A 17,912-nucleotide genomic window follows, 5' to 3' on the forward strand; every position below is an offset into this window, starting at 1 on the left:
TGTTGAAGATTGAAAATTTACTCAGATGACTTAACATTCCCCAGTGCATTGTACTTTATAGAGCAAAGCATCAAGCTACAACAATTTCAGCTTTGACCCCATTACATGCTGACCTTTCGAAACAGATAATAATTGCTGAAGTACAAGATCCCCCGCAGAACCCCTAACCCCCTTCCCCAATGTCAAAAACATAGTGCGATATCTAGTTTATCAAAAGATAATTAGCACTATGCTAAGCTAGTAGACTGAGCTGTTAGCTTGTTAACCAAACGCTAACTAAAAACATAAAGAAAGGGAAATATTTGACCATTACTATTTTACTTCAGTAACATAATTTGATATGTAATTTAAAAGACTAATGGCCGGTTTGACAGACAAGGCTTAAGCTTAGCCACAAACTAAAATGCATGTTTGAGCTGTCTTAACTGTAAGAAACTATCTCTGACATATCTTAAAATACGTCAATGTCATTGTTTTGTCTCAAAATTCACACCAGTAATGTTTTTTTTTTTTTTTTTTTAAGGAACATTTATAAAAGCTACTTAAATGTCCCAATTAAACTACGGCCTAAGACTGGTTTAATCTAAGCCTTGTCTGTGAAACCGGGTCATATTTTCATAATTAATAATAAATACTGTGCACACCATAGCAATTTTCTATCATTTCTAATCAGACACTTATAGACTATAAACAATTTATCTCAGCCAAAAGAGTGCAACAGTCGGGTTCCATAAATTTTTTCCATAGAGGAATTACTTTTTAATGACAACTTACAAACATTTAAAAACAGACCTACTAGGAGTTATGGGGTTGTTAATGATTGGTTGGTATATGGTTTTGTTGAAGCCTTTATACTGCATTATTTTTATTTATTTTTAAAATAATTGTGTTTGACTGTGGAATGCTCTCTGAAAAACTACATTCTGCAAAGAAATCTATACCAATAAGAGAATTGCAACAAGCAAATTACGTAATCAACGTAATTCTCTTTTTAAAGCCGTTGAGTACAGCCTTGAACCTTTATCTTTTTGTTCAGATTTCAAGTCCTTTTTTGCATCAAATCAAAGTTTGTAATGTTGTAATTAGCGGCCAAGCACCGAAGGTCCGATGGCACCTATTGTGTCCATTAGTTTTCTTCTTATTATTATTCCGCTTCTTCTTCTTCTTCTTCTTCCTCCACTCTTGAAGTCTATAGCAACTTATATAACCGTATGGTAAAATGTTGTGAAATTTGGCACACAAATAGAGGACAGTCCAAACATTCACCAAAGCAAATTTGGAGTCTCTAACTCAATCCCTCTAACGCCACCAACTGTCCAAATTTTCACTTACGTTTAAGTAAATTTTTGAACCGTAAGGGCTAGAAACAAAATTATTTTAAAAAATGAAAAAAAAATTGTCCTCTGATTCCTTGGCTCAAGCTGATTTGATTGCACCCTATGAAGCCATTTTCCGAAAAATGTCCCGCCATTTTAAACATTTCAGAAAAACCTACTTTTTCTAACTCCTCCTAGACAGTTTGTCTGACTTTCACGAAAATCAATCCAGATCATCTTCAGACCATGCTGGCAAAAATGTATCAAAAGCTTTTTGATAAACCCAACCATTCTCGAATAATGCGTGAACACATTTGACGAAGCGCACACCAAAGTGGACGCCAGGCTATATCTCTGCAACATATTTAGACCAAACTTGGTACATATCATCACAAGCATAACCTGAGGCCACTTGCAGCGTTTCAACACAGCACCACCTACTGGTCTGGAGATATGAAAAATGCTATTTTTGCTTATAACTTCTGAGTGGTTTGCCCATAAAATTGGTCTCGTTAGAATTGGTACTACATGCCCGGTCGAATGATACCCACTTTTCCCATATCGGCCATTTTGAACGTCGAGCATTTTGAATTTTTTATTAAAATGCTGTATTTTATGAATGCATCAGCGTATCGTTACGAAACTTGGTATGGGTCATCAGCGTCATGCCCTGAAGGAGCCTGAGATGTTTCAGGTCAGCGCCACCTAGTGGTAAAAATAAACATTTACATTCTTGTAACTTTGGATGAGGCTGACTTATTTTCACAGCAGTTATCCCAGATCCTCTTCAGACCATGCAAAAAAATAAATAAAAAAAATAAATAATAATAATGTATATATATATATATATATATATATATATATATATATATATATATATATCAAAAGCTTTTCAAATGACCAAGCCATTCTCGAATAACATGTCAATGAAATTGTAGAAATGATGCCCAGCTCATTCTGAGGCAGAAACTCTGCAACATTTTGGCATATTGCTACCAAACTTTGTATGTGTCATTGTCATCTCACACTGACCACTCTATAATAATGTGATAACAGCGCCTCCAATTGTTCAAAAGGGATAAGGAAGTTAATCATACTACAAGTGATTGTATTTGTGATATCTCTGCCATTTTGACTAAAATGTCTTTAAGTACTCATTGTTACTGAAGCTCACAGCCATGCTTGCATGTCTCATTGGTCCTTTTTGGGCTTGACCCCAATTATTGCAGCTTGCAGCTATATTTCACCTTGTAGCTAATTGGTTTGGTTCATGGCTTAAAATCCAACACAAAGTGTAGATTAAGTATATGCAATAGATATTCTATGCAAATTAAAACTAAATACAGTAGCAAAATAGTAAAAACACCCATCTGTAATGTTATCTGCAGCACTTGTCATGTGGAGGCCAAAAGCGGCGGAAGGGCCGTTAGCCAAGGTGGTTTTATCACAGTCCTATTTGAAACGTCTGTGCTACTAGCACTTGGACTATTCACATGATAAGACTCTTTAGAAAGCTAGATATTCACAAAACTGTGAAAAACAGACTATGACTTAGTTACAGTCCCAGTTGTGGAATCCCATAAGTGAGTGGGTGTTAAAGGAGAGTCTTGTTGAAGTGTAAATTGCACCTCTGTCTATATGCTGACAGCACTGGCACTTTGTGAGGGGCCCCATGTCAAACCACATCCTCTGTGGCATTCAGTGTCCACTCAAACAACAGAGACCATGCCAAGTCTCAGTCACATCACATAATTATGAATTGAGACCAACATGACCAACATGACACATAGACAGAACCTCTGGTCCCTACATGGGCACATGTCCTCAAAAGGTGCATTTACACGGATGGCAATTAACTAGAGTACACATTCCTACTTGTCTCAACTTTGCTGCATTGCTATTGTTTTGTTTTTTTAAATGACAAAAATATGCTATTTTAATGGAAAATGAATGATTTCTAGGGGTCTATTGCTGCTAATCACTATCAGCGTGAACATCCCTTAAAGGGATACTCCACTTTTTTGGGAAATAGGCTCATTTTACAACTCCCCCAGAGTTAAACAGTTGAGTTTTACCGTTTTCGAATCCATTCAGCCGAGTTTCTGATATTCAGAAGAATATCAGTAACCAGACAGTTTCTGGTCTCATTGACTTCCATAGTATATATTTTTTCCTACTATGGAAGTCAATGAGACCAAAAACTGTCTGGTTACTGATATTCTTCTGAATATCAGAAACTCGGCTGAATGGATTCGAAAACGGTAAAACTCAACTGTTTAACTCTGGGGGAGTTGTAAAATTAGCCTATTTCCAAAAAAAGTGGAGTATCCCTTTAATGCGGCCTCCTAAATTAAATCTCATAAGCAAGACTTGATTTCAATAGTTTGACATTAACATGTTGCTAAGCTAACATTGTTAATTTGCATAGATATACATAGAACTCAAAAATGAATGTTTCTTTATTTAAATTGAATTTATTTGAATCATCAGTAATTAAATATAAGTGATTTAGTAGCTCATTAGGTTTTGGAACTGAGCAAATATGTTCGTACCCGATTGAAAATCAATCAGTAGGACCCTCTCCACATCAGACAGATCTGAAAATTATGAATGGGAACACGTTTTATTTTCCTATGTCTACCCATGTGAATGTGACTTGTAGAAGAACAAGACCTTCCTCTTCGCAAAGTCTTTTAATAAATACCAAAAGTTGTGAGAGTTGGCAAGTAACAGTTTTGTGGTTTACCAATTTCTTGTGTCATGAGATAGCATGTCCTTCTTCTTGGCTTGTGAATTCTCAGAAACCGTATAGTAACAGTTTCATATTCCCTTACCACACGAGATCACACCAATCCATGACATTTAAAAATAAATAAATAAATAAATAGGGAGAGGAAAGTAGGTTTATCATTTTTATCATTTTAATAATAATAAAAAAAATCTAAATTCTGTCATCATTTACTTTAGACATAAATTATTATTTTAAAAACCTTGCATACAAATGTAACAGTCGCCCGCTCATTTAAAAAAGAAACAATAGAAATAGTAAAAAGTTCATACCTTAATGCTTAGGGTAAGGTGAAACCTGAAGAAAAAGGTCCATATGTCTGCTATGAGAAGATAGGCCTGTTTGAAGACAGTTCACTACATCAAAAACTGTTCTGAAGGTCACTGATAACAACGATTTTGAAGCCATTTACAGAATTAACAGCCACCAGAAGAACTGCAGTATATTCCTCCAAACACTTTAGCAAAGCTACTCAAATGAATAATGTTTAACAGGAACTTTGCAATTTAAGTTTTTATCTATTAATTTCAATTGCTTAGTGCTAATCACACTTACCTCGTGTATTGTAGTTCATTTTTTCGTAGGCCATTCTCCTCTGACCTCTAGCATCACCAGGGGCACAGTTTGGGGGAGGTAACCCCCAAGGGAGAAAACATCATTCTGCACCAACATAAATTAGAAAGCTTTTTAAACTACTCATGACTACCTTTACCAGAATTTATCACGTTCTATTTTATTTATTGTGGTACATTTTGACAAACTTGCAGAATTTATAATAGATTATCTGTTAAAGGAACACTCCACCGTTTTTTGAAATAGGGCTTATTCACTTTCTTTCCAACATTTAGATAGGTGGGCAAATGCATTTTTGTCTCAGTGCATGCGTTGTTTTAGTTTGACAGGGTCGGCTCTAGCTTAGCTTAGCATAATGAATGGAATCCTTTGTTGCCAGCTAGCATGTCCTGAGTAAAAGTGATATAAAAAATTATAAAAACCCACCTAATTACTTCTTGTGGCCTGCGTATTCACAACAAGTACAAATAGTGATGCAGATTAACACTAGGCGATTTCCTAGGCAGATATTGAGTTATATATTAAGGACTATATTAAGGGGAAGCACAGGCGAAGCACTGCTACTTGGGCGTGATATCTCTGCGCCCAAGTAGCAGTGCTTCGCCTGTGCTTCCCCCTAATATAGTCCCATGTCAATATCTGCATAGGAAATCGCCTAGTGTTAATCTGCATCACTATTTGTACTTGTTGTGAATACGCAGGCCACAAGAAGTAATTAGGTGTTTTTTTTTTTTTTTATCACTTTTACTCAGGACATGCTAGCTGGCAACAAAGGATTCCATTCATTATGCTAAGCTAAGATAGCGCCGACCCTGTCAAACTAAAACAATGCATGCACTGAGACAAAAATGCATTTGCCCACCTATCTAAATGTAGGAAAGAAGGTGAATAAGCCCTATTTCAAAAAACAGTGGAGTGTTCCTTTAAGGGAATATATCTTTCACTAAAGATTCATATTACAACTGTGGCATGTTGTATAGTTTCTGAATGTGTAAGGTTGCTATTTTTCATTACAAATGCTAGATAAAAAAGAAAAAAAAGAAAAGAAAGAAAAAAGTTAACATTGGCCTTAGCATGGTAGTGAGGAGCCATCAATGATCTTACCTGTAATCCGTATTGTAACAAATGCTATAGTTAAACAATTACAACTACTATGCTACTTTTTAGGCCAATTACAAGTTAGAATCAAGAGGACATTCTTGAATTATTGACTAAACGATTGGTTTTCCCCATGTGTAAAATGTTTTCTGCTAATAATGACAGATATTAGCAAAAACCTGGCTTTTAGATATTTCAATAGATGACAGGAAATTAACATTTTCAATATAAGAAAATGTTAAGTAAAGTTAGTTTGACCTACCATGGCACTTTGATTTAGAAAATTGTTAGGTGCTTAAATAAAATACATTATCCTATGTAAACAATTGTTAACTAGGCTATTACTTTATTGCAGTTATGTTATCAATGCATGTGCGGATGATACCACAAAAGACCATTTTGCAAAATAAATCAATAAACAAACAATCCAAATGTTCAAACCAAAACTATGCCCTTGATCTTCACCAAGGCATTTTTGCCCACAGAAATGCCGCTCACTATATTTTCTCTTTTTTGGACCATTCTCTGTAAACCCTAGATATTGTCGTGCATGACAATCCCAGTAGATCAGCAATTTCTGAAATACTCAGAAATACAACCATGCCAAGTCACTTAAATCACCCTTCTTCCCCATTCTGATGCTCAGTTTAAACCGTCTCAACCATTTCTAAATGCATTGGCACATAATTGGATGATTAGATATTTGTGTTAACAAGCAGCTGAACAGGTGTAATAAAGTGGCTGGTGAATGTGTGTGTCTGTCTGTGTGTGTCTATCCGTCCGTCCATCCATCCATCCATCCACACACATAAAAAAAAAAAAATTGCTGATACATTTCATGGCAACCCAAAATTTCACACATCAACCAAACCAAAATGATATGTGCATCATCTTTTCTCGACAGCATTTCAGTGGTGCAACTGCCCCACCCGACACGACCATTACACGACCTGCTTTCCAAAACTCTTTTTCAACATCAGCACTCTTTGTCCCTCAATCCAGAACTGCTGCATGGATACAGGACACACCCTAAACCTCTCTCTCTCTCTCTCTCCAACCCCAAGAGTTTTACTGACAGAATGCAGAGAGCCCTGCAGTGTGTTTCTCCATCCTCTCTGACCTCCATACATGCCCCTACTGCAAAATGACTACGACCACACCCTTCTCACAGCCTGTAAACCCTTGAGTGCAAGCATGTTAAAACCGTCTGATTTCATTCCAACATAAGTCAATAAGAACAGAAAAGATAGATCAGAGCAGATCTTCAATGGTAACACATTAACAGACTACATTGCAAAAAAAAAAAAAAAAAAATCAGTTCCAATCTGATAGGGTGAAGTGATGCGGTAATCTTTTTGACCAATTTTGATCACAAAGTCTAGACACATTATTCGCCATTTCCGTTGTTTTCTAACTGTTTGCACAATTAATATTTTTCCGTGGTAGTCGATTACTGTGACATAATCCATTTCAGATACACCTATCCCTAAACTATAGACTTATTAATATTTCAGGATAAAAAAATAAAAAAAAGCTTCAGACGATCTTGTGAATAAGCTGCACTGTTGACCAGACTTTGTGCCAAAATTCAAACATGACTATGTTATGCATAATGCCACAGCTTAATTGCATATCACCAGATGTGTGCTAATCATTAGCATACACCTTAGCAACACTGCATTTGAAAAAAGTAAACATTTCATAATAAAAATGAAAGCATTTTATTTCCTCTTAAGATCATGTTGTCATCACATCTGACACAGATTACCATCTATCACAGTTTTTGAAAGCTAGTTTTCAGATCAAAAAAAGAACAAAAACAGAAAATTATAACACCTATGAAAAAAAAGACTTAAATCAAGAACTATAAAAAATATAAACCTTGACAAGATCTATCAATTAATCTCCATTTTTCATCTCCAAGTACCTTTCAAAACATAATTTAAACGTTTCCTTTACACAAAATCAAACACACAAATGAATTTGAAACATTAGTTTTCTTTTAAATAGAAGAAATGTAATCATTTTGCCATGCAGTGGATGTAACATTAAATATTAATTCAAACAAAAATAATATATTTCTCTCTTTTTATATAATTGTGTGTATTTAGATCATATAGATAATATATAGATATTTATATTCAAGTCAAAACACACCCTCCCTTTATAGGGAAACAAGCTAAATTAAAACATTTACCACAAATATAATCTAACAATGCTTTCATAGCTGCCATCAGTAGCATGGCTGTCTTTTAGGAACATTAAAAACAAGGGATTTCAGCAAAACCATTTTGGCACAGAAAACCACACATAACGCCAGTAGCATCTGCTTTGTAAAAAGACAAGGAAAGATTAGAGAAGCTGATTTTTTTCTGTTTCATAAAAAAAAAAAAAAAGGAAAAACATTCTGTGCATCGCTTTAGTCCAGGAGAGAGAGTGTATGTGCATCTCCTGAGCATTTGCTTGAGGCCAGTGGTGTATGTCCCAGAGTTTGTTGCTACTGCAGCATGCTTTTAATGGTCTTAGTGGTTGACTCGTCATTAAGATGTTTTGTTGTGTACCTGCACAGAAGACATTAAGTATTAATTATATTTGCTGCAGTATTTTGCCACACGTCAAGCCATCTTCAGCACTGTTGCCAAACAAGTATTATTGTTCAGCAGAGCATAATCATGATCCAGGATGCATGAAAGTGCATATCGTCCATAAAGTGCATATCTCATGACACTCTATGTGGAATATTCCTCACATTAAGCCACCAAAACAAAATCTAAATGTGTCTTCATGGTTTTTGTAACAAGTGCAGTTGTGTGATGGACACTGACTCTTCCTACATATGATGCTGAGAGTGACACAATGACAAGTACTACTTATTTTAAAGGGGCTATATGTCTAACCCTCTTTTTTTAAATAATTTTTATGTATGAATCACTTTTTTATGTATTAATCTGAGATCTTGTGCAAACATATCCACATCACTATGATCAGATGCTTCTTAACTGCTGTTTTCTAATTGCTGTCATTTTTGTTGCGTTTGTTTTGTTATTGAGAGTTATTACAGCACATTTAAATGTTGCTCTCAGCAGCATGGACGACATCAGGATGTTTGTTAAAAGTATATAGCTGTGAAGGTATTTTCCAACCTTTTTAGTTCTAAGTGAAAAAGTACAAAAAAATAACTTTGTCGTAAGTATGTGGGGACCCTGAATCACATTCAGTCTCTTGTACGTTGCATATGCACGAGTGCGAGCACGAGCAGTAAGTCGCTGGCTACAGTTCACATAACGGCCACCGGTGTCGCTAATAACAAGGGTTTCTGAATTATACATATAGCCCGTTTAATTTAAATTAATGTAATTTGAATTCATACATAACTATTTAAATTATAATAATAATTATTTGTTTGAACTTAAATTTATATAATTTCATTTATTAGTATAAAAATACCTTTATGATGAATAAGACTTGTTTTAATAGCATTCATTATTAGTATAAAAACATCTATTTAAATTATAATAATTTTTTTTTGTATTTTAAATTGATTTAATAACAAATATTTATCATAAAAATTACTTTTTAAAATAATTTTTAAAGCAAAATAAAATAAAAAATAAGGCAAAATAGCTCTTTGTAAACAGGAATGAAAAACTCAAATGGTGAGATTAACTGAATGAGCCACTGAATGTTGGCTTGTTGAACACAGTACCTGAGAGCATTTAGAAGACCTTCCACACTGTTTGGTGGCTGATCTCTGAGCACTTTAATGCAGCCTTTCATCTGTTTGGGGGGGAAAAGCCATGGTTAGAGTGGCACAGTAATGACAGCACTGAACCTCATGAGTCATGACGCTGCGAGAGAGCCATCACCACGTTTTCTAAGCACTATGATTATGAGTCAGTCCTAGTGCCTAGAGGGAGGGGAAAACAGTTAGGAGATGGGTTTGCAAGTAACGGGAGATGATGGTTTCACTCACGTCTATTTTGGAGGACTTTGCGAATGCGCCGACAGGATGGACGTAGTCGTAAAGTATGATGACCCCGACCATGACACGCAGACAGAAGGAAACGGTTTCATCACTGCTGAAGCGGCTGCGATACTCTCTATATATCCAAACAAAATTAGAAAATAAGCACATTATTTACCTACCAATTTCTAGTGGATTGATTCTACTTTAGTTTTTAATAGACTGCAAACTTTATGGTGTCATCGGACAGATGAGAAAATGGCAAACTTACGGGGTTTCCAACATAACTTTGCACACGCTTGCCATGGTGCTCAATACATCTGTGGTGTTTTCAATGGGCAAGTTTTTATTCTGTTGGGCAAAAGGCAAATAATTAGTTATATATACAAGTTATATTTTGAAAATATCACTGAGAATTGATTTTAAACATTTTTGTTACCTCAGAAACAAATTTTGTTGTGCCATCACTTAATGTCTTCAGCATGGGCGTGGCATCAGCATAAAAAAGAGATATCCGATTGGCCAGCTCATTATTCACTTCATTTTCTCCCTCTGCCTATATAGACAGATACCAAAAACATTGTTAATGGAGTTAAGCAAAAAGGAACACTAATTTTATTTTAGGAAGAACAGTTTAGAACAGATTTTTCTTTCTGACCCCTTTCTCAGAAGTTGTCACAGTCAATGCCTCATAAAAATGATTAATAGTAGACCATAAAGGGAACAATGTGAAGATGGATAGGCATCAAGAGGCTTTTTCTCCTGTGCCCCAATTTCTAAGGTGAAAAAATGTGTCAAAAATGCTAATACATTATTAATGTACTGCATATTAAAAAATTTGTCTTTAAAAAAAAAATGGATGGATGTTTCTCAACCCTTTTGTTAAATGGGGAGGGAGTGTATATCAGTCAAAGTTTTGCAAGTCCACAAAGCTGGCATTATAACAACTGAATATCCTTCAATACCATAAGTCATTTTGGTTAATGGGATAGATAGGTTCTGTCGAGAAACAATGATTTGGGAGAAAGGTGGGAAAAGTAAAAAAAGATTTAAACAGGAAGTAAAGTTTTAGTTATTTCTCAAAATATGTGATACATAATTGTAAATTCTTTTCAGTGCTATTAAATCTGTCTAAATCTACTGATTTAGCAGTTACTTGAAACCGCATTTCATAAAAGCAAAAATATCAGTTTCACAGTGGGAACAGCCAGACAACAAATGTATTTTTTATTTATTAAGAAAGCAGTTTAATCTTAAACTGCATTCACCTGCACATTCGGGTGTGTCAGATCTAAAAATATTAAACTATAGTCTAAATTGGGGCAAGTGGCAGATGTGGAGATGGGTTTCCAGAGTGATGTATTTAGCTTTCTTTCAGTAGTAGGGCCCTGGGGAGCCACAGTGGGGCTTCTGAATTCAGTCTGGGAGAATATGAGGGGAAACCCAGCGTCATTTCACTAAACAAGGTATGAAGACTGCATGGTGTCCCCCAGGGCTATGTATGTGGCCCGATCTCAGATCAGATATTTAGTCCTAGGAGGGCAGGACGTCTCTGGGGAGGACAGGCACAAAAGCTGACCACAGATCAGGTGTCACACTATATTGGTGCACCTCAATGCACTTCAGTGAGCATCTCAGAACTCACTCGCTCTCCCAGTGGGAGACCATTTTCTGTTTGGGTCCTCAACAGTCCCCTGAGGGCTGGTGTGTGCAAGTGGCTGAGTGCTTGAGTTTTGTGTGAGAAAGGAAAAAGGAAGTGTGTTAGTTATATGGAAGGAGTTTAAATAAAATCAAGAGTTGCTTCAAAGATGCACTTTTAATTTAAAGATTTTATAGATAGATAGATAGATAGATAGATAGATAGATAGATAGATAGATAGATAGATAGATAGATATTTGAATATATTTGATTTGTGTGTGTGTGTGGATAAAAAGTTAAATGGGGAGAGAAATGTAGCACAGAATGATGATTAGAAAAAGAGAAAGAGGGAAGAGGACGAGAGAAAAGACTACAAGAAAGTCATAGCAATAGAGAGGTGACAGTTTAAATTTTCGAGAAAACTCACAGGAACGTTATTGATCCTCATGCGACTTAGAGTCCTCCTGTAATAACTGAAGTCATTCTGAATAGCAGGATTTGTCATCTGAAAAAGAATGAACACATTTTGAATTTCTATCCATTAAAGAACCTTGAAAAAAAAAAAAAAGTATAAAAAAAAAAAAGTACCACAAAATATTAAGTATTATATATTAAAATATTATATTTTTTTTCGTCTGCTAGGCGGTAATCACAAGTCTGACCCTTTAGAAAAGTAATAGCTCATCTCTCAGAGTAACACAATGAAGTTTAATACTCAAAGTTATGGGTTTATAAACAACCCGTAATTCCAAGTATGAACAATATTAACAATGATGCTTACTTTAACAAGAACCATTAATAAAATTAACCAATTAATACAAAAAATTGTGTATGTAAGGATGCTTCAAAGGGAGGCAAATCTCCATGCAGTTGCTGGTGTGGCAGGACTGAGGTAGACAAATACAGGCTGGTAGCCTAGAAGGCAAAGAACACTTACAGGATTAGCTAAAGCTTTACTTAAATGACTAACAGTTCCTTTAGGTAATCAGAGCAATCTTTATCTGTCAGGACCCATGGATCCCCTATTGAAGTATTGTTTAAACCTGAAGAGTAACGCAGCAGACTCGCAGCTTGTGACAGATGGATAAATATGCTTTAATGAAGAGTCATGCTCAGTTTAGTGTTGGGTGACACATTTTTGTGACAAAGGAGGGGGTGATAATCAAGACGACAGACCACAAGCTCACACCTCAATTTTATTCAGAGGCCCAAACAAAAATATGCAATATTGTACAGTTGCTGTTATATATATGGCCATAACTTAGGATGAAATTATGATGGCTTGTTTAATCTAAATCAATAAGATCTTTATAACAGTACAGACTACTTACATGAAATGCATATAAATATGAGTTGTCACTCTATATCTCCCAATAATGTCTTAAGATTATATTTAAATGCTTAGCTTTAAGATCAAAGCTCTGTAGTTTTTATTGTGGGGGCAAAACATAATGCAATGCAATACAATAATAACTGAGAGATCTGAAAGTCTGATGTAAAATATTTCATACATTTTTCTTCTAAAAAGGATGTATGGATGATCAAGTAGACCTAAGTTGCTTCAGTCCAGTAATTGTTCATCTTGAACGATTGATAAAAAATATCACAGCAAAAAGACATGTACATGCGTTTACTTGCTATTTGTATAAACTATCAATCAGAGGGGATGTGGCAGATTGTGTACAACAGGTTTTTCCAAAGTTGAATTACAAAGATGAAAGGAATAAAATGTTCTCAATTGACATCCTTGTCCACAAAACTAATGCAGAGCTGGTATTCAGTCCATGAACCGTCAGACCAGACAGATAGACCCTTCCTATCCCATCCCTGCAGCGTACGGCACTACGGCATTGGCGGGCTGAAGTAGGTCACTGCGCCAAGCTGAGAGGAGGGCATGGTTGGATGGAGGTTGGCATGCCACCTTACACCCCCTACTTTCTCACATTTAGCAACCCCATCTGGGGGGGGGGCATTTTAATTGGGACATCCCAGCTCCGTGCCGCAGGGCGTCGGGGTGTATGTGAATGCTTGCATTAGAAAGAGCAAGAAAGGCGCTAGTGTTGGTGCTGAGACGAATAAGAAAACGGCTAGACGAAACATGATTTGATTTTTTTGGACACATAACCGGGACAAATTAGGTGGTTTACTGTTCAGTCATTTAGGGTTGTGTGAGCGTCTGAGGTTCTGACATGGTCAGAGGAGTGAAAATCCGAGCACAATTTAGCTCAGAGTGATGTCGTCTTGACATAAGCACTTTTAACTGTCCTCCATTCTGCATTATAAATTTGATGTAAAAGAAACAGCAGGTGTTTAAGCAGAGGATAAGAGAATGAAAGAGAGCCAAAGCTCAAAAGCTTCTATGATCTTAAATGTCAATAAAGGTTTGGCAAGCACCTGAGGGAGCAAAAACTGGCTGGTGCTATTGGAAAGTAATTATTTTCTCATTAGCTGGTTTCTAATCACAATTAGCATGTCATTAGTGAGAAGGGGAAGCTAGTTAAGGCATCACATCCAGGTCAGTCTCATCTATCTCATGGTAATGTGTAATAGCAGGCTGCATGTTAAAATTCTGCTGACTTACATGATGAGCTCATATTTTAATCATGCATTTCATTTCACTAGAGAACATTTAACTAATGAATAATTTCTACTCATTGACATCAAAATGGGTGAATCACATGAAAACAGGTTTAGGTCACATTTAACCGCAAAAATAAAATACATATATATTTTACATAAAGAACTGAAGAATGTTTTTAGATCCATTAAGATTTTTTTTCATATTGAAACTTTTTAATGACAAGAATAAGGGATATTTTCCCCCCAAATACAGATTACCTTATCACATCCGAACGTTTTCATTTTGAAAAAAGTTTGAGGTTTTTTTCATAATTCTTCTTACTCTCAAAAGCAATTTTCATTAGATTCTCATTACCATATTTTTTTTTAAGTCAGTATAAATTAAAGGCAATATAACATTAGTATGTTATATTGCCTTTAATTTATACTGACTTAAAAAAAAATATGGTATGTGCTAGTGCATGATGTATGAATATTATTAGAATTTTTTTTATTATGATGATAAGGATTTAGATGGGTGCAATGTTATTATATCATGACAATACATACATAATTTTAATAAATACAAAAGTTAATGGTTCAACAAGTCTTCATTTCCTTTAATAAAATATAATTTCTTATTTCTATGACTCAAACATGTTATCGAAAGGTTTCATGAGACCCAACTGACTTTTGACTATTGAATCAGCTGTCTAATATCAGTGCACATTAAATTCAAGAATTTCAGATGCAAATTGATTCAATGATCTGAATTGATTTTATTCAGTGCAAATAAATAGGATTTACTTGTATAATGCATTATAGTTTTGCTTTTATGCAATGTTTGCAAAAATATATATTTTCCCATTAGGTAAACAAAGGAATATTTATTGAGATATGGTCCTCACCTTGAGCTCATCAAAACGCAGTGTGAAGTGTAGGATCTCAGCGAACTGTTTGGCGAGGGCCTGCTCTCTCTCCAGATGCTGTGTGGGGTCATCGTATGTCTCACTAGTGAGTGCTCTCAATAGACTGTGCAGTGCTGCTTCTGTAGAGTCACACAGGGGTCAGTTCAGGTTCATTTGGTCTTCACTGAGTAAAAACTAATGGTTCCATGCAGTATAAGATTCATTTGAGCAGCTTATTGATTTAATAAATTACTTATAAATAAATGGTTTAAAATTACATGTAAAAATATTGTTAAATATATATTCCGGCAAGTAATTAGAACCCATTCAAGGGTGGCTGTTTATGATTGGCAAATAATTGGACTCATTCTGAAATCTGAACAATATACTAATATATTTCAGTTTTAAAACAAATTTTGCATAACACAACCCCTGAATAAAACACATTTGGCTGTATGTCAGATTCTATACAATTTTCAGGTTTACTAAATGGTAAAACTGATACAAAACACATGCTAAGAATGTATGTGATATGCTGGCATATTGATTCATACTAGCTGCAGACCAACAACAAGAATCAACTTTGGCAACAAACAACATAAACATCTGGTATCATACATAACCTAAATTAATAAACTAATAAAGGTTCTTTAATATATAAGATCAAACTATTTGCTCAGATGCACACCAAGCGTGCCGCACAAGCCCTGAAAAGTGAAGCCAAAACGTCTCGATCGCCCCCCGGTGACTGGTCCTAGTATAGGTTATAAGCCCCGCCTCCCCGTGTTATTCAACGGGACGTGAGACCAACTAAACAATTAAATACACTTCAAATATCTTTTTTCCAAAGGTGGTTTCTTTCATTTGCTGTCGTTTATATCACGCTGATGTAAGTTCAAGTGTCTGTTTCAAAAATAAGTTGGTTTTTAGTTAGTTACGTGATGCGGTGGTGTAACGTCATGATTGACAGCTGTGATTGACAGGTTCTCTGAGCGAAGTAGTCACTGCAGCACCAACGGACATTTTTTTCGGGATCTTCGGAGGACTGAGGAGATTGTATTTACTTTATATTAACAAGCCTCTTGTCGTACTGCAATAAAAAAAAATTAAAGTGTGCAGAATGCACTCTCCCTGAGTGCATTCTGCGAGAGTTGAGGGCAGAGCGTTGATTCCGCGGCTTTACTTCCTGCTCACTACTGCGCAGGTCTGGTCCCGAGATCGCTACAGCGCAGACTCAAGTTCCAATATGTCAGCGCCATATCGGGACACTGGCAGCTTCAGTTCTCATCAATGGAAGAGAGCGAAGGGGAGTCGTCCATCTTTTTTTACAGTCTATGATGCACACACATAAGGTCTCCTCCATAAGGGCCTAATCTGAAGTTTCTAAGATGTTCTCCACTAACACAAGGTGACGTTCTGAGCCCCAGTAGATGCCTCAATGACTTAAGAGGCTGTTCTTAACCCACAATTCCCATTCTCGTTCTCTCCATTACTTTATTGAGGCAATACAGTACACAGCAGCATGTTAGAGCAATTACATTACATAAGAGTCAGTCCAGCAGCCATAAAGAGTTTATGGTTGAGGTACAGTATGATCTCAGTCTGGCCACATCGACCCAAGGTCCAACTACTTTTTAATTCTGATCTCATTTACAAGTCTTAAAATAATATACATATAAACAAAACCAAACAGAGGTGCCTTTACAATGATTCATGTTTTGCTGTTGCTAGTATTGCGAAATTGCTCAAGTAAGTCATGCTGCATCTTTAAAGAAAGCAATGGAAAGAAGAAAGCAATGGTTGGGTGATGTGGCTTTAAATCCATGCATCAACAACAGTTGATGAACAAGTGAGCATTCAGGTTAAGTCTGCTCTAAAAGTTAAAACAATATTGGGGGTTTTCAGCTTTATTTTTATTGGCTTGTTTGGAAATTGCAGCAATCATTCCCGTCTGAAGAGGGTATGACAAAGGGTAGCTTTGTCAATAAACCTATTTTTCCCATATGGCTCTGAAAAACCAAGAGATTTCTAGATGTAAAGTTTTACACAGTCAAGCCTGTACACTCATACAGGCTCCTCTCCACAACGGAGAGAGAGAGCGAGAGAGAGAGAGCTGGTGACTGGGGGGGGGGTATTCAGGCTGGTGACTCAAGCGGCAGCAGTATGTAGAGTAAATTGAGCAGATTTGCCGTACGGTAATGACCTCCGTCTGCTTTAGTCAGCTTGGCAGGGCAGAGGAGCTGATTAAAAATGGCCAAGGAAGCACACTACTCTCATCCCAGTCAAAACAGAGCTAGAGACGAGCGGCTTTTAAGAGTGCATGCTGAGAATGGAGCGTGAGGACGAGGCCGGCAGATGAGAGGAATGAAAGGGTGGGGTGAGGGAGTACACGTCACATCTCATCACATCATGAGAAAGCGAGAGAGATGACACGAGATACGCGGGCAATGTTAAAATGATAGATATACTGAAGAATGACAGTAGTTTAAGATGAACCAGTTAACTTATATAAAAACATAAATAAATAAAAGTTAAAACAGAAAAAAAATGGCAAGAAATTGCATTAACTAAATAAAGCATAGGTTGTAAATACATTTAATTTTTCCAGTACATAAATTATTCAAAAACAAAACTTTAGTAGATTATATTTAGTCATCACTTTTTAGAGTTAAAAAAAATTTAATTACATATATTAAATTATTATTTCTTTACATACAGGTTCGTCGTCATATGAAAGAACTACATGCCAAGTGATCAGTGTAGATTAGCAAAGCATGTCAGGCATGAGAGATTGCGCCAAAATTAGTGTTCAGTGTTCTGGAGCAGAAAGAGCGGGAAAGCAAGATGACCCAGTTCGGCGAGTTATGTAATGTATGGCAGACACTTGGCGAGGGGCTGCGCTCATTGACTACTGGTTCAAAAGCCATTTCATGGACTTAAAGGACAGGGCTTCAGGGCAAGATCACCTTCAACCCACTTGGTCTTATTAAGTCGCTAACATTCCTGTGTTTTGATGGGCAAAACAGCTAAGGAAGCCATTAGATATCATGATCATTTTTGTCTATGC

The 17,912-nt window shown here is 36.1% G+C and overlaps 1 protein-coding gene across 3 annotated transcripts in view; it reads right to left on the reverse strand.

Moving 5' to 3' along the window:
* Positions 1 to 7,480: 7,480 nt before the first annotated feature.
* Positions 7,481 to 17,912, reverse strand: part of fam49bb (family with sequence similarity 49 member Bb) — a 47,367-nt gene continuing 36,935 nt past the window's right edge. For all 3 annotated transcript variants that reach the window (XM_084398636.1, XM_084398637.1, XM_084398638.1), the window contains 7 exons: positions 14,846 to 14,985; positions 11,806 to 11,883; positions 10,179 to 10,295; positions 10,011 to 10,090; positions 9,749 to 9,875; positions 9,482 to 9,552; positions 7,481 to 8,336 (listed from right to left, as the gene is read on the reverse strand). In XM_084398636.1, the coding sequence (XP_084254762.1) occupies positions 8,273 to 8,336; positions 9,482 to 9,552; positions 9,749 to 9,875; positions 10,011 to 10,090; positions 10,179 to 10,295; positions 11,806 to 11,883; positions 14,846 to 14,985 (677 nt within the window). In that variant the 3' untranslated portion in view covers positions 7,481 to 8,272. The remainder of the gene's footprint in view (positions 8,337 to 9,481; positions 9,553 to 9,748; positions 9,876 to 10,010; positions 10,091 to 10,178; positions 10,296 to 11,805; positions 11,884 to 14,845; positions 14,986 to 17,912) is intronic.

The sequence above is a fragment of the Rutilus rutilus genome (assembly GCF_951802725.1).
Source record: "Rutilus rutilus genome assembly, chromosome: 24".
NCBI lineage: Eukaryota > Metazoa > Chordata > Actinopteri > Cypriniformes > Leuciscidae > Rutilus > Rutilus rutilus.